The 24,167-nt window shown below is 44.3% G+C and overlaps 2 protein-coding genes across 3 annotated transcripts; both read left to right on the top strand.

Moving 5' to 3' along the window:
* Positions 1–44: 44 nt before the first annotated feature.
* LOC131731641 (centromere protein M-like) lies at positions 45–19,143 on the top strand. Of its 2 annotated transcripts, none has more exons than XM_059020883.1 (5): positions 45–267; positions 5,639–5,718; positions 6,469–6,567; positions 6,671–6,749; positions 18,827–19,143. In XM_059020883.1, the coding sequence occupies exons 1-4, from the start codon at positions 211–213 to the stop codon at positions 6,738–6,740; spliced, it is 306 nt and encodes a 101-aa protein (XP_058876866.1). In that variant the 5' UTR covers positions 45–210; the 3' UTR covers positions 6,741–6,749; positions 18,827–19,143. The 2 variants fall into 2 exon arrangements, with proteins under 2 accessions (XP_058876866.1, XP_058876865.1); XM_059020882.1 differs by lacking the exon at positions 18,827–19,143 and adding an exon at positions 7,362–7,492 and having other exon boundaries at positions 46–267.
* Positions 19,144–21,828: 2,685 nt separating this feature from the next.
* On the top strand, positions 21,829–23,705 carry LOC131731642 (myoglobin-like). Its single transcript, XM_059020884.1, has 3 exons — positions 21,829–22,065; positions 22,621–22,840; positions 23,342–23,705. Exons 1-3 carry the CDS (start codon positions 21,971–21,973, stop codon positions 23,483–23,485), a joined length of 459 nt encoding a protein of 152 aa, XP_058876867.1. The 5' UTR covers positions 21,829–21,970; the 3' UTR covers positions 23,486–23,705.
* Positions 23,706–24,167: the final 462 nt, after the last annotated feature.

A 24,167-nucleotide genomic window follows, 5' to 3' on the forward strand; every position in this document is an offset into this window, starting at 1 on the left:
CCTTGAGCACGCACGGTTGCGTGCACGCCCGTTCCGTGAGCACGCACGGTGGCGTGCACGCCGACGTGAGCGACGCAGGCCGATTTGAACTCGTTTTGGCGCGGCGTGCGATTCAGTGAATTGTTGTTATTATTGAATTATTGGCGAAATGATTTAGACTCAAAACACAATTAATATTAATATAAATAAAACTCTTATTAGAAAAATCAGATGTCTGTTTTAAAAACGTTTAATAAGCTACCGGAGCTGAACACAGCGAACATTATGGTAAGTAGAAAATTAAAAACATGTAATTTTTTTAAATTTAGAAAACAGACGAACAAAAACTATATTTAAATATAAATAATATAAATAACTACATTTCAGAGGGCTGGATCGCATCAATATCAGGGTCTAGCGCTGTATATTATAAAGACATTTCAGAGGGCTGGATCGCATCAATATCAGGGTCTAGCGCTGTATATTATAAAGACATTTCAGAGGGCTGGATCGCATCAATATCAGGGTCTAGCGCTGTATATTATAAAGACATTTCAGAGGGCTGGATCGCATCAATATCAGGGTCTAGCGCTGTATATTATAAAGACATTTCAGAGGGCTGGATCGCATCAATATCAGGGTCTAGCGCTGTATATTATAAAGACATTTCAGAGGGCTGGATCGCATCAATATCAGGGTCTAGCGCTGTATATTATAAAGACATTTCAGAGGGCTGGATCGCATCGATATCAGGGTCTAGCGCTGTATATTATAAAGACATTTCAGAGGGCTGGATCGCATCAATATCAGGGTCCAGCGCTGTATATTATAAAGACATTTCAGAGGGCTGGATCGCATCAATATCAGGGTCTAGCGCTGTATATTATAAAGACATTTCAGAGGGCTGGATCGCATCAATATCAGGGTCTAGCGCTGTATATTATAAAGACATTTCAGAGGGCTGGATCGCATCAATATCAGGGTCTAGCGCTGTATATTATAAAGACATTTCAGAGGGCTGGATCGCATCAATATCAGGGTCTAGCGCTGTATATATAAAGACATTTCAGAGGGCTGGATCGCATCAATATCAGGGTCTAGCGCTGTATATTATAAAGACATTTCAGAGGCTGGATCGCATCAATATCAGGGTCTAGCGCTATATATTAAAAAGACATTTCAGAGGGCTGGATCGCATCAATATCAGGGTCTAGCGCTGTATATTATAAAGACATTTCAGAGGCTGGATCGCATCAATATCAGGGTCTAGCGCTGTATATTATAAAGACATTTCAGAGGGCTGGATCGCATCGATATCAGGGTCTAGCGCTGTATATTATAAAGACATTTCAGAGGGCTGGATCGCATCAATATCAGGGTCTAGCGCTGTATATTATAAAGACATTTCAGAGGGCTGGATCGCATCAATATCAGGGTCTAGCGCTGTATATTATAAAGACATTTCAGAGGGCTGGATCGCATCGATATCAGGGTCTAGCGCTGTATATTATAAAGACATTTCAGAGGGTGGATCGCATCAATATCAGGGTCTAGCGCTGTATATTATAAAGACATTTCAGAGGGCTGGATCGCATCAATATCAGGGTCTAGCGCTGTATATTATAAAGACATTTCAGAGGGCTGGATCGCATCAATATCAGGGTCTAGCGCTGTATATTATAAAGACATTTCAGAGGGCTGGATCGCATCAATATCAGGGTCTAGCGCTGTATATTATAAAGACATTTCAGAGGGCTGGATCGCATCAATATCAGGGTCTAGCGCTGTATATTATAAAGACATTTCAGAGGCTGGATCGCATCAATATCAGGGTCTAGCGCTATATATTATAAAGACATTTCAGAGGGCTGGATCGCATCAATATCAGGGTCTAGCGCTGTATATTATAAAGACATTTCAGAGGGCTGGATCGCATCAATATCAGGGTCTAGCGCTGTATATTATAAAGACATTTCAGAGGGCTGGATCGCATCAATATCAGGGTCTAGCGCTGTATATTATAAAGACATTTCAGAGGGCTGGATCGCATCAATATCAGGGTCTAGCGCTGTATATTATAAAGACATTTCAGAGGGCTGGATCGCATCAATATCAGGGTCTAGCGCTGTATATTATAAAGACATTTCAGAGGGCTGGATCGCATCGATATCAGGGTCTAGCGCTGTATATTATAAAGACATTTCAGAGGGCTGGATCGCATCAATATCAGGGTCTAGCGCTGTATATTATAAAGACATTTCAGAGGGCTGGATTCGCATCAATATCAGGGTCTAGCGCTGTATATTATAAAGACATTTCAGAGGGCTGGATCGCATCAATATCAGGGTCTAGCGCTGTATATTATAAAGACATTTCAGAGGGCTGGATCGCATCAATATCAGGGTCTAGCGCTATATATTATAAAGACATTTCAGAGGGCTGGATCGCATCAATATCAGGGTCTAGCGCTGTATATTATAAAGACATTTCAGAGGGCTGGATCGCATCAATATCAGGGTCTAGCGCTGTATATTATAAAGACATTTCAGAGGGCTGGATCGCATCAATATCAGGGTCTAGCGCTGTAATATATAAAGACATTTCAGAGGGCTGGATCGCATCAATATCAGGGTCTAGCGCTGTATATTATAAAGACATTTCAGAGGGCTGGATCGCATCAATATCAGGGTCTAGCGCTGTATATTATAAAGACATTTCAGAGGGCTGGATCGCATCAATATCAGGGTCTAGCGCTGTATATTATAAGACATTTCAGAGGGCTGGATCTCAGCAATATCAGGGTCTAGCGCTGTATATTATAAAGACATTTCAGAGGGGCTGGAGTCGCATCAACATCAGGGTCTAGCGCTGTATATTATAAAGACATTTCAGAGGGCTGGATCGCATCAATATCAGGGTCTAGCGCTGTATATTATAAAGACATTCAGAGGGCTGGATCGCATCAATATCAGGGTCTAGCGCTGTATATTATAAAGGCATTTCAGAGGGCTGGATCGCATCAATATCAGGGTCTAGCGCTGTATATTATAAAGACATTTCAGAGGGCTGGATCGCATCAATATCAGGGTCTAGTGCTATATATTATAAAGACATTTCAGAGGGCTGGATCGCATCAATATCAGGGTCTAGCGCTGTATATTATAAAGACATTTCAGAGGGCTGGATCGCATCAATATCAGGGTCTAGCGCTGTATATTATAAAGACATTTCAGAGGGCTGGATCGCATCAATATCAGGGTCTAGCGCTGTATATTATAAAGACATTTCAGAGGGCTGGATCGCATCAATATCAGGGTCTAGCGCTGTATATTATAAAGACATTTCAGAGGGCTGGATCGCATCAATATCAGGGTCTAGCGCTGTATATTATAAAGACATTTCAGAGGGCTGGATCTCAGCAATATCAGGGTCTAGCGCTGTATATTATAAAGACATTTCAGAGGGCTGGATCGCATCAACATCAGGGTCTAGCGCTGTATATTATAAAGACATTTCAGAGGGCTGGATCGCATCAATATCAGGGTCTAGCGCTGTATATTATAAAGACATTTCAGAGGGCTGGATCGCATCAATATCAGGGTCTAGCGCTGTATATTATAAAGGCATTTCAGAGGGCTGGATCGCATCAATATCAGGGTCTAGCGCTGTATATTATAAAGACATTTCAGAGGGCTGGATCGCATCAATATCAGGGTCTAGTGCTATATATTATAAAGACATTTCAGAGGCTGGATCGCATCAATATCAGGGTCTAGGCGCTGTATATTATAAAGACATTTCAGAGGGCTGGATCGCATCAATATCAGGGTCTAGCGCTGTATATTATAAAGACATTTCAGAGGGCTGGATCGCATCAATATCAGGGTCTAGCGCTGTATATTATAAAGACATTTCAGAGGGCTGGATCGCATCAATATCAGGGTCTAGCGCTGTATATTATAAAGACATTTCAGAGGGCTGGATCACATCATATCAGGGTCTAGCGCTGTATATTATAAAGACATTTCAGAGGGCTGAATCGCATCAATATCAGGGTCTAGCGCTGTATATTATAAAGACATTTCAGAGGGCTGGATCGCATTAATATCAGGGTCCAGCGCTGTATATTATAAAGACATTTCAGAGGGCTGGATCGCATCAATATCAGGGTTCTAGCGCTGTATATTATAAAGACATTTCAGAGGGCTGGATCGCATCAATATCAGGGTCTAGTGCTTGTATATTATAAAGACATTTCAGAGGGCTGGATCGCATCGATATCAGGGTCTAGCGCTGTATATTATAAAGACATTTCAGAGGGCTGGATCGCATCACTATCAGGGTCTAGTGCTGTATATTATAAAGACATTTCAGAGGGCTGGATCGCATCAATATCAGGGTCTAGCGCTGTATATTATAAAGACATTTCAGAGGGCTGGATCGCATCAATATCAGGGGTCTAGCGCTGTATATTATAAAGACATTCAGAGGGCTGGATCGCATCGATATCAGGGTCTAGCGCTGTATATTATAAAGACGTTTCAGAGGGCTGGATCGCATCAATATCAGGGTGTAGCGCTGTATATTATAAAGACATTTCAGAGGGCTGGATCGCATCAATATCAGGGTCTAGCGCTGTATATTATAAAGACATTTCAGAGGGCTGGATCGCATCGATATCAGGGTCTAGCGCTGTATATTATAAAGACATTTCAGAGGGCTGTGTCATCAATATCAGGGTCTAGCGCTGTATATTATAAAGACATTTCAGAGGGCTGGATCGCATCAATATCAGGTCTAGCGCTGTATATTATAAAGACATTTCAGAGGGCTGGATCGCATCAATATCAGGGTCTAGCGCTGTATATTATAAAGACATTTCAGAGGGCTGGATCGCATCAATATCAGGGTCTAGCGCTGTATATTGTAAAGACATTTCAGAGGGCTGGATCGCATCGATATTCAGGGTCTAGCGCTGTATATTATAAAGACATTTCAGAGGGCTGGATCGCATCGATATCAGGGTCTAGCGCTGTATATTATAAGACATTTCAGAGGGCTGGATCGCATCGATATCAGGGTCTAGCGCTGTGTATTATAAAGACATTTCAGAGGGCTGGATCGCATCAATATCAGGGTCTAGCGCTGTATATTATAAAGACATTTCAGAGGGCTGGATCGCATCAATATCAGGGTCTAGCGCTGTATATTATAAAGACATTTCAGAGGGCTGGATCGCATCGATATCAGGGTCTAGCGCTGTATATTATAAAGACATTTCAGAGGGCTGGATCGCATCAATATCAGGGTCTAGCGCTGTATATTATAAAGACATTTCAGAGGGCTGGATCGCATCACTATCAGGGTCTAGTGCTGTATATTATAAAGACATTTCAGAGGGCTGGATCGCATCAATATCAGGGTCTAGCGCTGTATATTTTAAAGACATTTCAGAGGGCTGGATCGCATCAATATCAGGGTCTAGCGCTGTATATTATAAGACATTTAGAGGGCTGTGTCTCATCAATATCAGGCTTGCTGTGTCTCATCAGTGTCAGGGCTTGCTGTGTCTCATCAGTGTCAGGCTTGCTGTGTCTCATCAGTATCAGGGCTTGCTGTGTAAGTGTTTTCTCAGTGTGTGTTTCTCTCTGATTTCTAGCTCGTTGGAAGTGATGTTTCTGATCTGGAGAAGTTGTCTCGCTCTATTATGGATGAGAACCACAGTTTCAATGTCAATGTGTGAGTCTCTCTGTTTTTTATTTAAGTTTTTAACTTCCTCTCCTCCCATCACCCTCCCTCTATCTCTCTCCCTCCCTCCCCTCTCTTCCGCCCTCTATCTTTCTCTCCCCTCTCCCCTCTCCCCTCTCCCTCCCCTCCCCCCTCTATCTCTCTCTCCCTCTATCTCCCTCTCAATGTCTCCCCTCTCTCCCTCCCTCTATCTCTGTCTCCCCTCTCTCTCTCTCTCTCTCCCTCCCTCCCTCTATCTCTCTCCCTCCCTCTCTCTCTCTCCCTCCCCTCCATTCTTTCCCTCCCCTCTTCCTCCCTCTATCTTTCCCTCCCCTCTCTTCCTCTATCTCCTCTTCCTCCTCTCCCCTTCCCCTCCCCTCCCCTCTCCTTTCCCTCTATCTCTCTATCTCTGTCTCCCTCTATCTCTCTCTCTCCCTCTATCTCTCTCCTCCTCTGTCTCCCTCTCTCCCTCCCTCTATCTCTCTCCCTCCCTCTATCTCTGTCTCCCCTCTCTTCCTCCTCTCTCCTCCTCTCTCAAATTCAGACAGTCTTTATCGACATGATAAATCACACAAGCATTATCGTTGCCAGACTCAACGCAGCTCGTGTTTGTCTCTGTATGAAACTCCAGTTTGATCAGAGCGGACGTCTTGAAAGATCTCCACTCTGCTCTTCCAATGCTAGACCGGACACACGATTCTGACACCTCCCCCTCTCTCTCTCTCTCTCTCTCCCTCCCTCTCCCTCTCCTCTCTCTCTCAGGCGTCTGGCTCAGAGTCTTCCTCTGCCGGTGGAGAATGAGACAGCCGGCCCAGAAGTTGACCTGCTGGTGTTTATGGTGAATCTGCGCAGCAGCTACAGGTAAGAGAGACTCAAACTACAGCTCCCAGCATGCCTCTGCACCCGCGGCAGTGGCGAGGGATGCTGGGAGCTGTAGTTCTTTACTGCAATCTCTGTCTTTCAGCCTCAGTTTGGCCGAGTCCTCCTTGAAGTTCATTGATCCGCACTACTTCCTGGAAAGGTCTACTTTTTAGCCACGGGTGGTGAGTTCTGCATTCAAATAATAAACAAAAAAACACTTATAAAACTGTATCCTTAATAATAATAATAATAATAATAATAATAATAATAATAATAATAATGATAATGATATTGATGATTGATGATGATAATAGTAGTAGTATAACTCTAGGGGGCGCTAGCGGGTTCATGTTAATGCACTAGACTGGCCTGTCACCTTCTAGAGGTTCCAGTCTGGAGGAGGAGGGGGTGGACAGACAGACAGACACCGACATTAAATTAAATCTTACACCTTGTTTGTTAATATTGTCTCTCTTGTCTCTCCTCCCTCTCTCCTCTCCTCTCCCTTTCCTCTTTCTCCTCTCTTCTCTTCCCTCTCCCCCTCCTCTCTTCCCCTCATTTCTCTCCACTCCTCCCCCCTTCCCTCTCCCCTTCTCTCTCTCCTCTTTTTCCTCTCCTCTCTCCCTCTCCTCTTCCCCTTTCTCCTCTCTTCTCTCCCCTCCTCTTCCCTCTCACCCTCCTCTCTTCCCCTTTCTCCTCTCCCCCTCCCTTCCCCCTCTTTCTCCTCTCCTCTCCCTCTCCTCCTTCTCCCTCTCCCTCCTTCTCCTCTCCTCCTCCTCCTCTCCTCCTCTCAGCTCGCTCCTCTCATCTCTCCTCTGATCTGCTCCCCTCTCTCAGAAAGCTCTCTGCTTCCTCTCACAGTCCAGTCCTGTTTGCAGATCTTGAGGTAACTCTCCCTCCCCTCTCCTCCTCCTCCTCTCCTCTCCTCTGATCTGCGCCCCTCTCAGAAAACTCCAGTCCTGTTTGCAGATCTTGAGGTAATTCCCCTCTTCCTCTCCCCTCTTCCTCCTCCTCCTCTCCTCCTCTCAGCTCGCTCCTCTCCCTCTCCTCCTTCTCCTTCTCCTCTCCTCTCCTCCTCTCAGCTCGCTCCTCTCATCTCTCCTCTGATCTGCTCCCCTCTCTCAGAAAGCTCTCTGCTTCCTCTCACAGTCCAGTCCTGTTTGCAGATCTTGAGGTAACTCCACTCTTCACTATTCAAACCAATCTCGAGTTAACAACTGCATCTCCCCCTATATATATATATATAACAAAAAACTACAACTCCCATCAGCCCTTGCTGGCGCGGCTCATGCCGAGGCATGCTGGGAGCTGTAGTTTCCATCCCGATTTCTATGAAGTCCTGATAATTTAAGCGTGTTCTTGGACTGTGTTATTGCTTTCCTAAGCAAGTGAATCTAAAATAGTGTGCCTATCATTCTGAAATAATATATCATATATAATACAATCTCTCTCTCTCTCTCTCTCTCTCTCTCTCTCTCTCTCTCAGAGCGATTCAGACAGGCTCTCTGTGACTCACAGTACAGTATATAACACAATCTCTCTCTCTCTCAGTGATTCAGACAGGCTCTCTGTGACTCACAGTACAGTATATAACACAATCTCTCTCTCTCTCAGTGATTCAGACAGGCTCTCTGTGACTCACAGTACAGTATATAACACAATCTCTCTCTCTCTCAGTGATTCAGACAGGCTCTCTGTGACTCACAGTACAGTATATAACACAATCTCTCTCTCTCTCAGAGTGATTCAGACAGGCTCTCTGTGACTCACAGTACAGTATATAACACAATCTCTCTCTCTCTCTCTCAGTGATTCAGACAGGCTCTCTGTGACTCACAGTACAGTATATAACACAATCTCTCTCTCTCTCAGAGTGATTCAGACAGGCTCTCTGTGACTCACAGTACAGTATATAACACAATCTCTCTCTCTCTCTCTCAGTGATTCAGACAGGCTCTCTGTGACTCACAGTACAGTATATAACACAATCTCTCTCTCTCTCAGTGATTCAGACAGGCTCTCTGTGGCTCACAGTACAGTATATAACACAATCTCTCTCTCTCTCTCTCAGAGTGATTCAGACAGGCTCTCTGTGACTCACAGTACAGTATATAACACAATCTCTCTCTCTCTCAGTGATTCAGACAGGCTCTCTGTGACTCACAGTACAGTATATAACACAATCTCTCTCTCTCTCAGTGATTCAGACAGGCTCTCTGTGACTCACAGTACAGTATATAACACAATCTCTCTCTCTCTCAGAGTGATTCAGACAGGCTCTCTGTGACTCACAGTACAGTATATAACACAATCTCTCTCTCTCTCTCTCTCAGTGATTCAGACAGGCTCTCTGTGACTCACAGTACAGTATATAACACAATCTCTCTCTCTCTCTCTCAGAGTGATTCAGACAGGCTCTCTGTGACTCACAGTACAGTATATAACACAATCTCTCTCTCTCTCTCTCTCAGTGATTCAGACAGGCTCTCTGTGACTCACAGTACAGTATATAACACAATCTCTCTCTCTCTCTCTCTCAGTGATTCAGACAGGCTCTCTGTGACTCACAGTACAGTATATAACACAATCTCTCTCTCTCTCTCTCTCTCTCTCTCTCTCAGAGTGATTCAGACAGGCTCTCTGTGACTCACAGTACAGTATATAACACAATCTCTCTCTCTCTCTCTCTCTCTCTCTCTCAGAGTGATTCAGACAGGCTCTCTGTGACTCACAGTACAGTATATAACACAATCTCTCTCTCTCAGAGTGATTCAGACAGGCTCTCTGTGACTCACAGTACAGTATATAACACAATCTCTCTCTCTCTCAGAGTGATTCAGACAGGCTCTCTGTGACTCACAGTACAGTATATAACACAATCTCTCTCTCTCTCTCTCTCAGTGATTCAGACAGGCTCTCTGTGACTCACAGTACAGTATATAACACAATCTCTCTCTCTCTCAGTGATTCAGACAGGCTCTCTGTGACTCACAGTACAGTATATAACACAATCTCTCTCTCTCTCTCTCAGAGTGATTCAGACAGGCTCTCTGTGACTCACAGTACAGTATATAACACAATCTCTCTCTCTCTCTCTCTCAGTGATTCAGACAGGCTCTCTGTGACTCACAGTACAGTATATAACACAATCTCTCTCTCTCTCAGTGATTCAGACAGGCTCTCTGTGACTCACAGTACAGTATATAACACAATCTCTCTCTCTCTCAGAGTGATTCAGACAGGCTCTCTGTGACTCACAGTACAGTATATAACACAATCTCTCTCTCTCTCAGAGTGATTCAGACAGGCTCTCTGTGACTCACAGTACAGTATATAACACAATCTCTCTCTCTCTCTCTCAGAGTGATTCAGACAGGCTCTCTGTGACTCACAGTACAGTATATAACACAATCTCTCTCTCTCTCAGAGTGATTCAGACAGGCTCTCTGTGACTCACAGTACAGTATATAACACAATCTCTCTCTCTCTCAGTGATTCAGACAGGCTCTCTGTGACTCACAGTACAGTATATAACACAATCTCTCTCTCTCTCAGAGTGATTCAGACAGGCTCTCTGTGACTCACAGTACAGTATATAACACAATCTCTCTCTCTCAGTGATTCAGACAGGCTCTCTGTGGCTCACAGTACAGTATATAACACAATCTCTCTCTCTCTCTCTCAGAGTGATTCAGACAGGCTCTCTGTGACTCACAGTACAGTATATAACACAATCTCTCTCTCTCTCAGTGATTCAGACAGGCTCTCTGTGACTCACAGTACAGTATATAACACAATCTCTCTCTCTCTCTCTCTCTCAGAGTGATTCAGACAGGCTCTCTGTGACTCACAGTACAGTATATAACACAATCTCTCTCTCTCTCAGTGATTCAGACAGGCTCTCTGTGACTCACAGTACAGTATATAACACAATCTCTCTCTCTCTCAGTGATTCAGACAGGCTCTCTGTGACTCACAGTACAGTATATAACACAATCTCTCTCTCTCAGAGCGATTCAGACAGGCTCTCTGTGACTCACAGTACAGTATATAACACAATCTCTCTCTCTCTCAGAGTGATTCAGACAGGCTCTCTGTGACTCACAGTACAGTATATAACACAATCTCTCTCTCTCTCTCAGTGATTCAGACAGGCTCTCTGTGACTCACAGTACAGTATATAACACAATCTCTCTCTCTCAGAGTGATTCAGACAGGCTCTCTGTGACTCACAGTACAGTATATAACACAATCTCTCTCTCTCTCAGTGATTCAGACAGGCTCTCTGTGACTCACAGTACAGTATATAACACAATCTCTCTCTCTCTCTCTCTCAGTGATTCAGACAGGCTCTCTGTGACTCACAGTACAGTATATAACACAATCTCTCTCTCTCAGTGATTCAGACAGGCTCTCTGTGACTCACAGTACAGTATATAACACAATCTCTCTCTCTCTCTCTCTCAGTGATTCAGACAGGCTCTCTGTGACTCACAGTACAGTATATAACACAATCTCTCTCTCTCTCAGAGTGATTCAGACAGGCTCTCTGTGACTCACAGTACAGTATATAACACAATCTCTCTCTCTCTCTCTCTCAGTGATTCAGACAGGCTCTCTGTGACTCACAGTACAGTATATAACACAATCTCTCTCTCTCTCTCAGTGATTCAGACAGGCTCTCTGTGACTCACAGTACAGTATATAACACAATCTCTCTCTCTCAGAGTGATTCAGACAGGCTCTCTGTGACTCACAGTACAGTATATAACACAATCTCTCTCTCTCTCAGAGTGATTCAGACAGGCTCTCTGTGACTCACAGTACAGTATATAACACAATCTCTCTCTCTCTCAGTGATTCAGACAGGCTCTCTGTGGCTCACAGTACAGTATATAACACAATCTCTCTCTCTCTCAGTGATTCAGACAGGCTCTCTGTGGCTCACAGTACAGTATATAACACAATCTCTCTCTCTCTCAGAGTGATTCAGACAGGCTCTCTGTGACTCACAGTACAGTATATAACACAATCTCTCTCTCTCTCAGTGATTCAGACAGGCTCTCTGTGACTCACAGTACAGTATATAACACAATCTCTCTCTCTCTCTCTCTCAGAGTGATTCAGACAGGCTCTCTGTGACTCACAGTACAGTATATAACACAATCTCTCTCTCTCTCAGTGATTCAGACAGGCTCTCTGTGACTCACAGTACAGTATATAACACAATCTCTCTCTCTCTCTCTCTCAGAGTGATTCAGACAGGCTCTCTGTGACTCACAGTACAGTATATAACACAATCTCTCTCTCTCAGTGATTCAGACAGGCTCTCTGTGACTCACAGTACAGTATATAACACAATCTCTCTCTCTCTCTCTCTCAGAGTGATTCAGACAGGCTCTCTGTGACTCACAGTACAGTATATAACACAATCTCTCTCTCTCAGTGATTCAGACAGGCTCTCTGTGGCTCACAGTACAGTATATAACACAATCTCTCTCTCTCTCAGTGATTCAGACAGGCTCTCTGTGACTCACAGTACAGTATATAACACAATCTCTCTCTCTCTCTCTCTCAGAGTGATTCAGACAGGCTCTCTGTGACTCACAGTACAGTATATAACACAATCTCTCTCTCTCAGTGATTCAGACAGGCTCTCTGTGACTCACAGTACAGTATATAACACAATCTCTCTCTCTCTCAGTGATTCAGACAGGCTCTCTGTGACTCACAGTACAGTATATAACACAATCTCTCTCTCTCTCAGAGTGATTCAGACAGGCTCTCTGTGGCTCACAGTACAGTATATAACACAATCTCTCTCTCTCTCAGAGTGATTCAGACAGGCTCTCTGTGACTCACAGTACAGTATATAACACAATCTCTCTCTCTCTCAGTGATTCAGACAGGCTCTCTGTGACTCACAGTACAGTATATAACACAATCTCTCTCTCTCTCAGAGTGATTCAGACAGGCTCTCTGTGACTCACAGTACAGTATATAACACAATCTCTCTCTCTCTCAGAGTGATTCAGACAGGCTCTCTGTGACTCACAGTACAGTATATAACACAATCTCTCTCTCTCAGAGTGATTCAGACAGGCTCTCTGTGACTCACAGTACAGTATATAACACAATCTCTCTCTCTCTCAGTGATTCAGACAGGCTCTCTGTGACTCACAGTACAGTATATAACACAATCTCTCTCTCTCTCAGTGATTCAGACAGGCTCTCTGTGACTCACAGTACAGTATATAACACAATCTCTCTCTCTCTCAGTGATTCAGACAGGCTCTCTGTGACTCACAGTACAGTATATAACACAATCTCTCTCTCTCTCAGAGTGATTCAGACAGGCTCTCTGTGACTCACAGTACAGTATATAACACAATCTCTCTCTCTCTCAGTGATTCAGACAGGCTCTCTGTGACTCGCAGTACAGTATATAACACAATCTCTCTCTCTCTCTCTCAGAGTGATTCAGACAGGCTGTCTGTGACTCACAGTACAGTATATAACACAATCTCTCTCTCTCAGAGTGATTCAGACAGGCTCTCTGTGACTCACAGTACAGTATATAACACAATCTCTCTCTCTCTCTCAGAGTGATTCAGACAGGCTCTCTGTGACTCACAGTACAGTATATAACACAATCTCTCTCTCTCTCAGTGATTCAGACAGGCTCTCTGTGACTCACAGTACAGTATATAACACAATCTCTCTCTCTCTCAGAGTGATTCAGACAGGCTCTCTGTGACTCACAGTACAGTATATAACACAATCTCTCTCTCTCTCAGAGTGATTCAGACAGGCTCTCTGTGACTCACAGTACAGTATATAACACAATCTCTCTCTCTCAGAGTGATTCAGACAGGCTCTCTGTGACTCACAGTACAGTATATAACACAATCTCTCTCTCTCAGTGATTCAGACAGGGTCTCTGTGACTCACAGTACAGTATATAACACAATCTCTCTCTCTCTGAGTGATTCAGACAGGCTCTCTGTGACTCACAGTACAGTATATAACACAATCTCTCTCTCTCAGAGTGATTCAGACAGGCTCTCTGTGACTCACAGTACAGTATATAACACAATCTCTCTCTCTCTCAGAGTGATTCAGACAGGCTCTCTGTGGCTCACAGTACAGTATATAACACAATCTCTCTCTCTCTCAGAGTGATTCAGACAGGCTCTCTGTGACTCACAGTACAGTATATAACACAATCTCTCTCTCTCAGAGTGATTCAGACAGGCTCTCTGTGACTCACAGTACAGTATATAACACAATCTCTCTCTCTCTCAGAGTGATTCAGACAGGCTCTCTGTGGCTCACAGTACAGTATATAACACAATCTCTCTCTCTCTCAGAGTGATTCAGACAGGCTCTCTGTGACTCACAGTACAGTATATAACACAATCTCTCTCTCTCTCAGAGTGATTCAGACAGGCTCTCTGTGACTCACAGTACAGTATATAACACAATCTCTCTCTCTCTCAGTGATTCAGACAGGCTCTCTGTGACTCACAGTACAGTATATAACACAATCTCTCTCTCTCTCTCTCAGTGATTCAGACAGGCTCTCTGTGACTCACAGTACAGTATATAACACAATCTCTCTCTCTCTCTCTCAGAGTGATTCAGACAGGCTCTCTGTGACTCACAGTACAGTATATAACACAATCTCTCTCTCTCTCTCAGAGTGATTCAGACAGGCTCTCTGTGACTCACAGTACAGTATATAACACAATCTCTCTCTCTCTCTCAGAGTGATTCAGACAGGCTCTCTGTGACTCACAGTACAGTATATAACACAATCTCTCTCTCTCTCAGAGTGATTCAGACAGGCTCTCTGTGGCTCACAGTACAGTATATAACACAATCTCTCTCTCTCTCAGAGTGATTCAGACAGGCTCTCTGTGACTCACAGTACAGTATATAACACAATCTCTCTCTCTCTCAGAGTGATTCAGACAGGCTCTCTGTGACTCACAGTACAGTATATAACACAATCTCTCTCTCTCTCAGAGTGATTCAGACAGGCTCTCTGTGACTCACAGTACAGTATATAACACAATCTCTCTCTCTCAGAGTGATTCAGACAGGCTCTCTGTGACTCACAGTACAGTATATAACACAATCTCTCTCTCTCTCAGAGTGATTCAGACAGGCTCTCTGTGACTCACAGTACAGTATATAACACAATCTCTCTCTCTCTCTCAGTGATTCAGACAGGCTCTCTGTGACTCACAGTACAGTATATAACACAATCTCTCTCTCTCTCAGAGTGATTCAGACAGGCTCTCTGTGACTCACAGTACAGTATATAACACAATCTCTCTCTCTCTCTCAGTGATTCAGACAGGCTCTCTGTGACTCACAGTACAGTATATAACACAATCTCTCTCTCTCTCTCAGTGATTCAGACAGGCTCTCTGTGACTCACAGTACAGTATATAACACAATCTCTCTCTCTCTCAGTGATTCAGACAGGCTCTCTGTGACTCACAGTACAGTATATAACACAATCTCTTTCTCTCTCAGTGATTCAGACAGGCTCTCTGTGACTCACAGTACAGTATATAACACAATCTCTCTCTCTCTCAGTGATTCAGACAGGCTCTCTGTGACTCACAGTACAGTATATAACACAATCTCTCTCTCTCTCAGTGATTCAGACAGGCTCTCTGTGGCTCACAGTACAGTATATAACACAATCTCTCTCTCTCTCAGAGTGATTCAGACAGGCTCTCTGTGACTCACAGTACAGTATATAACACAATCTCTCTCTCTCTCTCTCAGTGATTCAGACAGGCTCTCTGTGACTCACAGTACAGTATATAACACAATCTCTCTCTCTCAGTGATTCAGACAGGCTCTCTGTGACTCACAGTACAGTATATAACACAATCTCTCTCTCTCTCAGAGTGATTCAGACAGGCTCTCTGTGACTCACAGTACAGTATATAACACAATCTCTCTCTCTCTCTCTCTCTCAGAGTGATTCAGACAGGCTCTCTGTGACTCACAGTACAGTATATAACACAATCTCTCTCTCTCTCTCTCAGAGTGATTCAGACAGGCTCTCTGTGACTCACAGTACAGTATATAACACAATCTCTCTCTCTCAGAGTGATTCAGACAGGCTCTCTGTGACTCACAGTACAGTATATAACACAATCTCTCTCTCTCTCAGTGATTCAGACAGGCTCTCTGTGACTCACAGTACAGTATATAACACAATCTCTCTCTCTCTCAGAGTGATTCAGACAGGCTCTCTGTGACTCACAGTACAGTATATAACACAATCTCTCTCTCTCTCAGAGTGATTCAGACAGGCTCTCTGTGGCTCACAGTACAGTATATAACACAATCTCTCTCTCTCTCAGAGTGATTCAGACAGGCTCTCTGTGGCTCACAGTACAGTATATAACACAATCTCTCTCTCTCTCAGTGATTCAGACAGGCTCTCTGTGACTCACAGTACAGTATATAACACAATCTCTCTCTCTCTCTCAGTGATTCAGACAGGCTCTCTGTGACTCACAGTACAGTATATAACACAATCTCTCTCTCTCTCAGAGTGATTCAGACAGGCTCTCTGTGACTCACAGTACAGTATATAACACAATCTCTCTCTCTCTCTCTGAGTGATTCAGACAGGCTCTCTGTGACTCACAGTACAGTATATAACACAATCTCTCTCTCTCTCAGAGTGATTCAGACAGGCTCTCTGTGACTCACAGTACAGTATATAACACAATCTCTCTCTCTCTCTCAGAGTGATTCAGACAGGCTCTCTGTGACTCACAGTACAGTATATAACACAATCTCTCTCTCTCTCAGTGATTCAGACAGGCTCTCTGTGACTCACAGTACAGTATATAACACAATCTCTCTCTCTCAGAGTGATTCAGACAGGCTCTCTGTGACTCACAGTACAGTATATAACACAATCTCTCTCTCTCTCTCTCAGAGTGATTCAGACAGGCTCTCTGTGACTCACAGTACAGTATATAACACAATCTCTCTCTCTCTCAGTGATTCAGACAGGCTCTCTGTGACTCACAGTACAGTATATAACACAATCTCTCTCTCTCTCAGTGATTCAGACAGGCTCTCTGTGACTCACAGTACAGTATATAACACAATCTCTCTCTCTCTCAGTGATTCAGACAGGCTCTCTGTGACTCACAGTACAGTATATAACACAATCTCTCTCTCTCTCTCTCAGTGATTCAGACAGGCTCTCTGTGACTCACAGTACAGTATATAACACAATCTCTCTCTCTCTCAGTGATTCAGACAGGCTCTCTGTGACTCACAGTACAGTATATAACACAATCTCTCTCTCTCTCTCTCAGTGATTCAGACAGGCTCTCTGTGACTCACAGTACAGTATATAACACAATCTCTCTCTCTCTCAGAGTGATTCAGACAGGCTCTCTGTGACTCACAGTACAGTATATAACACAATCTCTCTCTCTCTCTCTCAGAGTGATTCAGACAGGCTCTCTGTGACTCACAGTACAGTATATAACACAATCTCTCTCTCTCTCTCTCAGTGTGATTCAGACAGGCTCTCTGTGACTCACAGTACAGTATATAACACAATCTCTCTCTCTCTCAGTGATTCAGACAGGCTCTCTGTGACTCACAGTACAGTATATAACACAATCTCTCTCTCTCTCTCAGTGATTCAGACAGGCTCTCTGTGACTCACAGTACAGTATATAACACAATCTCTCTCTCTCAGAGTGATTCAGACAGGCTCTCTGTGACTCACAGTACAGTATATAACACAATCTCTCTCTCTCTCAGAGTGATTCAGACAGGCTCTCTGTGACTCACAGTACAGTATATAACACAATCTCTCTCTCTCTCAGTGATTCAGACAGGCTCTCTGTGACTCACAGTACAGTATATAACACAATCTCTCTCTCTCTCAGAGTGATTCAGACAGGCTCTCTGTGGCTCACAGTACAGTATATAACACAATCTCTCTCTCTCTCAGTGATTCAGACAGGCTCTCTGTGACTCACAGTACAGTATATAACACAATCTCTCTCTCTCTCAGAGTGATTCAGACAGGCTCTCTGTGACTCACAGTACAGTATATAACACAATCTCTCTCTCTCTCAGAGTGATTCAGACAGGCTCTCTGTGACTCACAGTACAGTATATAACACAATCTCTCTCTCTCTCAGAGTGATTCAGACAGGCTCTCTGTGACTCACAGTACAGTATATAACACAATCTCTCTCTCTCTCTCTCAGAGTGATTCAGACAGGCTCTCTGTGGCTCACAGTACAGTATATAACACAATCTCTCTCTCTCTCAGTGATTCAGACAGGCTCTCTGTGACTCACAGTACAGTATATAACACAATCTCTCTCTCTCTCAGAGTGATTCAGACAGGCTCTCTGTGACTCACAGTACAGTATATAACACAATCTCTCTCTCTCTCAGTGATTCAGACAGGCTCTCTGTGGCTCACAGTACAGTATATAACACAATCTCTCTCTCTCTCAGAGTGATTCAGACAGGCTCTCTGTGACTCACAGTACAGTATATAACACAATCTCTCTCTCTCTCTCTCAGAGTGATTCAGACAGGCTCTCTGTGACTCACAGTACAGTATATAACACAATCTCTCTCTCTCTCTCTCAGTGATTCAGACAGGCTCTCTGTGACTCACAGTACAGTATATAACACAATCTCTCTTTCTCTCTCAGAGTGATTCAGACAGGCTCTCTGTGACTCACAGTACAGTATATAACACAATCTCTCTCTCTCTCAGAGTGATTCAGACAGGCTCTCTGTGACTCACAGTACAGTATATAACACAATCTCTCTCTCTCTCAGAGTGATTCAGACAGGCTCTCTGTGACTCACAGTACAGTATATAACACAATCTCTCTCTCTCTCAGAGTGATTCAGACAGGCTCTCTGTGACTCACAGTACAGTATATAACACAATCTCTCTCTCTCTCAGTGATTCAGACAGGCTCTCTGTGACTCACAGTACAGTATATAACACAATCTCTCTTTCTCTCTCAGAGTGATTCAGACAGGCTCTCTGTGACTCACAGTACAGTATATAACACAATCTCTCTCTCTCTCAGTGATTCAGACAGGCTCTCTGTGACTCACAGTACAGTATATAACACTATCTCTCTCTCTCTCAGAGTGATTCAGACAGGCTCTCTGTGACTCACAGTACAGTATATAACACAATCTCTCTCTCTCTCTCTCTCAGAGTGATTCAGACAGGCTCTCTGTGGCTCGCCGGTTCCTCACTCTGCTCAGGATAGCAGCTGGTCTCGTACCCGGGGCCTCTGCCCTGTTCCTCAACACCCTGCTGAAGGGCGCCCCCGCCTCTGCCAACGAGGACCCCCCCAATTAGTCTCCACCCCCTCCCCCTCCCTTCCCTCAGACGCAGCGATGTGTTTTGTAAAGGTTGGATGTAAATAAAGCTTTCTGTTTGTGTTGATAAAAGTCCTCCGCTATGTTGATGAGGATGGGAGACGCTCTTTCAAACAGATAGATGGAGGAATGTGTGAAAACCGCCTGCACTGCATCCCCTCTGCCAGCAGGGGGCAGAACACGTCTCGAAGGGAGTGTGGTTTGTGGGAGGGGCATGTATGGAGTTTTAGTGAAGTGGGAGGGGTTTGTGTGGGGGGTGTGGTTTGCTTGTTTGTTACAGTGGGAGGGGCATGTGTGGAGTTTTAGTGAAGTGGGAGGATTTTGTGTGGGGGTGTGGTTTGCTTGTTACAGTGGGAGGGGCATGTGTGGATTTTTAGTGAAGTGGGAGGGGTTTGTGTGTGGGGGTGTGGTTTGCTCGTTTCTTACAGTGGGAGGAGCATGTATGGAGTTTTAGTGAAGTGGGAGGATTTTGTGTGTGGGGGTGTGGTTTGCTTGTTACAGTGGGAGGGGCATGTGTGGAGTTTTAGTGAAGTGGGAGGGGTTTGTGTGTGGGGGTGTGGTTTGCTCGTTTCTTACAGTGGGAGGGGCATGTGTGGAGTTTTAGTGAAGTGGGAGGGGTTTGTGTGTGGGAGTGTGGTTTGCTTGTTTCTTATAGTGGGAGGGGCATGTGTGGAGTTTTAGTGAAGTGGGAGGGGTTTGTGTGTGGGGGGGTGTGGTTTAGTGTTTAAAGGAGTTGTGGTTTGCCTGTTTCTTGCAGTGGGAGGGGCATGTGTGGAGTTTTAGTGAGGTGGGAGGGTTTTGTGTGCATGGGGGTGTGGCTTGGCATGGTGGGCGGGGTTTGCAGTAGAAGTGGGCGGAGTCTCTCGCTCTCTGGACCGCGAGGAGCTCTGAAGCACTCCAGATTGCTACAGTGGAATCTGTGGCTGCTCTGTTTGCTATTTTAAGCAGCAGTGAAGTCTCTGGACAGCAGATACAAAGCCAAGCCTGTCCACTCCATCGCAATCTGGGGCTGAGAGGACAGCAACACAACAAGATAAATATAGACAGCCTGTCCTTTGAAAGGTCAGCTCTGAGTGTGTGTGACAGACAGAGCCCCACAATCCTGTTCAGTTTGACGCTACAGTATAATATAGAATCCCTTCTTCTTGGGGTCTGTGTTAGTTTACTACATTCTGAAAAGAGTTTAGTGTCATTAAAGCTGCAGACAGACAGACAGACAGACAGACAGACAGACAGACAGACAGACAGACAGACAGAGCCCCACAATCCTGTTCAGTTTGACGCTACAGTATAATATAGAATCCCTTCTTCTTGGGGTCTGTGTTAGTTTACTACATTCTGAAAGAGTTTAGTGTCATTAAAGCTGCAGACAGACAGACAGACAGACAGACAGACAGAGCCCCACAATCCTGTTCAGTTTGACGCTACAGTATAATATAGAATCCCTTCTTCTTGGGGTCTGTGTTAGTTTACTACATTCTGAAAAGAGTTTAGTGTCATTAAAGCTGCAGACAGACAGACAGCCCCACAATCCTGTTCAGTTTGACACTACAGTACGTCAGTGTGAGTTTGTCTGTGTGTCTGTCTCAGTGTGCGTCTTAGTGTGTGTGTGTGTCTCAGTGTGTTGTCTGTCTCAGAGTGTGTGTCTCTGTATTAGAGAGTGATAGGAGATAAAGACTTGGCCGCTCCAGAGGCCAGCGATCGCAGTGTCAATGATAATAGGAACACTACGTGATAAACAGAGCTTTTGTCCCGTGACAGGACTTGGCAAAGGTGCGCACTCTACGTGCGCTTTGCACGAACATAAACTCAAACACGCACGTCAAGATTGAAACTTTCCACCCGACCTCTGCAGCAAGGAGACCTTGCCAGAGGGGTGGGGGAGGGGCCATGGAGAGTGGTGGGAGGGGCTTGGAACCTTGTGATCGTTCTAGATCCTCCTCCACTTTATTTATTAACTCTGAATGAATTAAAAAACGTTTTTGTTTTTTAAAAAAGGTTTCTTTATTATTTTAAAAGTATTTTTTTCTTATTGTGATATATATATAATCATTTTAAAAAGTAATTAAATATTATTAAATATAAGATTGTTTTGTGTTTTCCCCCAAAAGTTTATGAAATTTACACAATAGAAAATACCTTTTTATTTTTCATAACAAACCCAATAAAAGCCATTTTATGTATTTTCATGGAACAAATGCTTTACCAGACCTCTCTGTGCTTTACAATGCTTCCCTATGCTTTACCAGACCTCTCTGTGCTTTACAATGCTTCCCTATGCTTTACCAGACCTCTCTGTGCTTTACAATGCTTCCCTATGCTTTACCAGACCTCTCTGTGCTTTACAATGCTTCCCTATGCTTTACCAGACCTCTCTGTGCTTTACAATGCTTCCCTATGCTTTACCACCCCTCTCTGTGCTTTACAGTGCTTCCCTATGCTTTACCAGACCTCTCTGTGCTTTACAATGCTTCCCTATGCTTTACCAGACCTCTCTGTGCTTTACAATGCTTCCCTATGCTTTACCAGACCTCTCTGTGCTTTACAATGCTTCCCTATGCTTTACCAGACCTCTCTGTGCTTTACAATGCTTCCCTATGCTTTACCAGACCTCTCTGTGCTTTACAATGCTTCCCTATGCTTTACCACCCCTCTCTGTGCTTTACAGTGCTTCCCTATGCTTTACCAGACCTCTCTGTGCTTTACAATGCTTCCCTATGCTTTACCATGCACCTGTGCTTTTAATGTGGGACAGGTTTAATATGGAAATTTTGGGAGGGAGGGGGGAGTCAAAAAGGGGGAGGGAGGATAGTTTATAAAAGAGAGTTTCATTCTTTCTAGAACTCAGAAACTACGCACCCAAAAACAGAGGACTTCAAAATTAATTTAATCCACAGCAAGACTCACCGTTTCGTGTCTTGCTAAATTTTGTATTTGTTTATTTTTCAACCACCCTCTTTTTTTATTTTCCTCTCCGATGGCTCTGTCCGATGCAGAATGGACCTTGGTGCTGAAGGCTTGGGGACCGGTTGAGTCGGACCTAGCTGGACACGGACAAGTGGTACTGCTGCGGTAAAGCATCTCAGAACTTCAGAAACTAGTGTGGGGCTCTAGTGCCTTCATCAGCGTGATTGAAACTAAACTGAGTCCAGCAGACCAGCTCTAGTTTGGGGCTCTAGTGCCTTCATCAGCGTGATTGAAACTAAACTGAGTCCAGCAGACCAGCTCTAGTTTGGGGCTCTAGTGCCTTCATCAGCGTGATTGAAACTAAACTGAGTCCAGCAGACCAGCTCTAGTTTGGGGCTCTAGTGCCTTCATCAGCGTGATTGAAACTAAATGGAGTTCCCCCCTCTCTCTCTCTCCCCCTCCCTCCCTCTCTCTCTGTCTCTCTCCCTCCCTCCTCCTTCCTCCCTCCTCCTCTCTCTCTCTCTCCCCCCCCTCTCTCTCCCCCTCCCCCTCCCTCCCTCTCTCTCTGTCTCTCTCCCTCCCTCCTCCTTCCTCCCTCCTCCTCTCTCTCTCTCTCTCTCCCCCCCTCTCTCTAGTGCCTTCATCAGCGTGATTGAAACTAAACTGAGTCCAGCAGACCAGCTCTAGTTTGGGGCTCTAATGTTTTCTCTCATCTCTCAGTCTGTTTAAGGATCACCCCGAAACTCTTCAGCTGTTCCCCAAGTTCAAATCCCTTCAGCAGGCGGAGTTAGCCGGCAGTGCCGACATCAAAGCTCACGGCAACATTGTCATCTCCAAGCTAGGGGACCTGCTGAAGCAAAAGGGGGGCCACGCGACGCTGCTGAGACCCCTGGGAGAGAGCCACGCCAAGAAACACAAGATACCACTCGCGAACTTCAAGGTACCTTTCAGCATCTTACACAAGCATTGTGAAGCACAGAGAGGTGTGGTAAAGCATAGGGAAGCATTGTAAAGCACAGAGAGGTCTGGTAAAGCATAGGGAAGCATTGTAAAGCACAGAGAGGTGTGGTAAAGCATAGGGAAGCATTGTAAAGCACAGAGAGGTCTGGTAAAGCATAGGGAAGCATTGTAAAGCACAGAGAGGTCTGGTAAAGCATAGGGAAGCATTGTAAAGCGCAGAGAGGTCTGGTAAAGCATAGGCAAGCATTGTAAAGCACAGAGAGGTCTGGTGAAGCATAGGGAAGCATTGTAAAGCACAGAGAGGTCTGGTAAAGCATAGGGAAGCATTGTAAAGCACAGAGAGGTCTGGTAAAGCACAGGGAAGCATTGTAAAGCACAGAGAGGTCTGGTAAAGCATAGGGAAGCATTGTAAAGCACAGAGAGGTCTGGTGAAGCATATTCACGTAAGAGATTTCTGACGGCTGCGTCTCTCTCCTGTCAGCTGATCTGTGATGTCATCGTCACGGTGATGAAAGAGAAGTACAGCGATTTCGGACCCGACTCTCAGGCCGCGATGTCGAAAGCCCTCGATCTCATTTTCGCCGGCATGGGGCCGCTGTACCAAGAGTTTGGATTCGCCGGCTAGTCCCGGGTTCGAAGGAAACGCCCCCGATAAGCCTCCCTCCGGCATAAAGCACAGCAAAGTGTAATAAAACACAGAGCTGGATGTGAAAGCATATTTAAATAAATAAATAAATAAATAAATAAATAAAACAGTAATTAATAAACTGAGTGATAAGCGAATTACTTGTGAGTGTTTTTTTTAAGTGTGTTTGAGACTTAATAAAAATTAAACTTGCAACTTTCTCTGCTCATTTTTTTTTTTTTTTTCGAAAATGATGTTCATACAGCGTGTTTGCTTTGGGTTAAATAAAGTTTGATATTGGAAAAAAAACTTGTTAACATGACGTACTAATAAATTCTGTGGAGGATTTCTGTCGTCCGAACCCGGTCCTGCAGAGCCCCTATCCAGCAGGATTTATGGGTAAACTTTAATGATCAATTTAACACCTGGAACTATTTCATTGAGATCAATTAAGCAAGCGATTTATTCAATTAAGTCATTTAGAGACTATTTGGTACAAAAAAATAGCCTTTTCAGCCCTCAATGGGCTGGATTACATGCTGGGAAAATGTCATGACTTACCTGTCTACTGTCATGACTTATTTAAGGTGGTACGGCTGAATTATAATTTTAGATCGTTCTGGTTTGTTTAATTTATCAATTCCTGCTTTGAAACTTCATGTTTTGTATTCGTGTTATAATC

This window comes from Acipenser ruthenus, unplaced genomic scaffold (assembly GCF_902713425.1).
Source record: "Acipenser ruthenus unplaced genomic scaffold, fAciRut3.2 maternal haplotype, whole genome shotgun sequence".
NCBI lineage: Eukaryota > Metazoa > Chordata > Actinopteri > Acipenseriformes > Acipenseridae > Acipenser > Acipenser ruthenus.

Excerpts from the sequence above, each read along its gene's own strand:
- LOC131731641 (XM_059020883.1), top strand. The coding sequence starts at position 211 with ATGTCTGTTTTAAAAACGTTTAATAAGCTACCGGAGCTGAACACAGCG. Across the intron at positions 5,719-6,468 it reads CACAGTTTCAATGTCAATGT|GCGTCTGGCTCAGAGTCTTC; the intron begins GTGAGTCTCTCT and ends TCTCTCTCTCAG. Across the intron at positions 6,568-6,670 it reads AATCTGCGCAGCAGCTACAG|CCTCAGTTTGGCCGAGTCCT; the intron begins GTAAGAGAGACT and ends TCTGTCTTTCAG.
- LOC131731642 (XM_059020884.1), top strand. The coding sequence starts at position 21,971 with ATGGCTCTGTCCGATGCAGAATGGACCTTGGTGCTGAAGGCTTGGGGA. Across the intron at positions 22,066-22,620 it reads GGACAAGTGGTACTGCTGCG|TCTGTTTAAGGATCACCCCG; the intron begins GTAAAGCATCTC and ends CTCATCTCTCAG. Across the intron at positions 22,841-23,341 it reads TACCACTCGCGAACTTCAAG|CTGATCTGTGATGTCATCGT; the intron begins GTACCTTTCAGC and ends CTCTCCTGTCAG.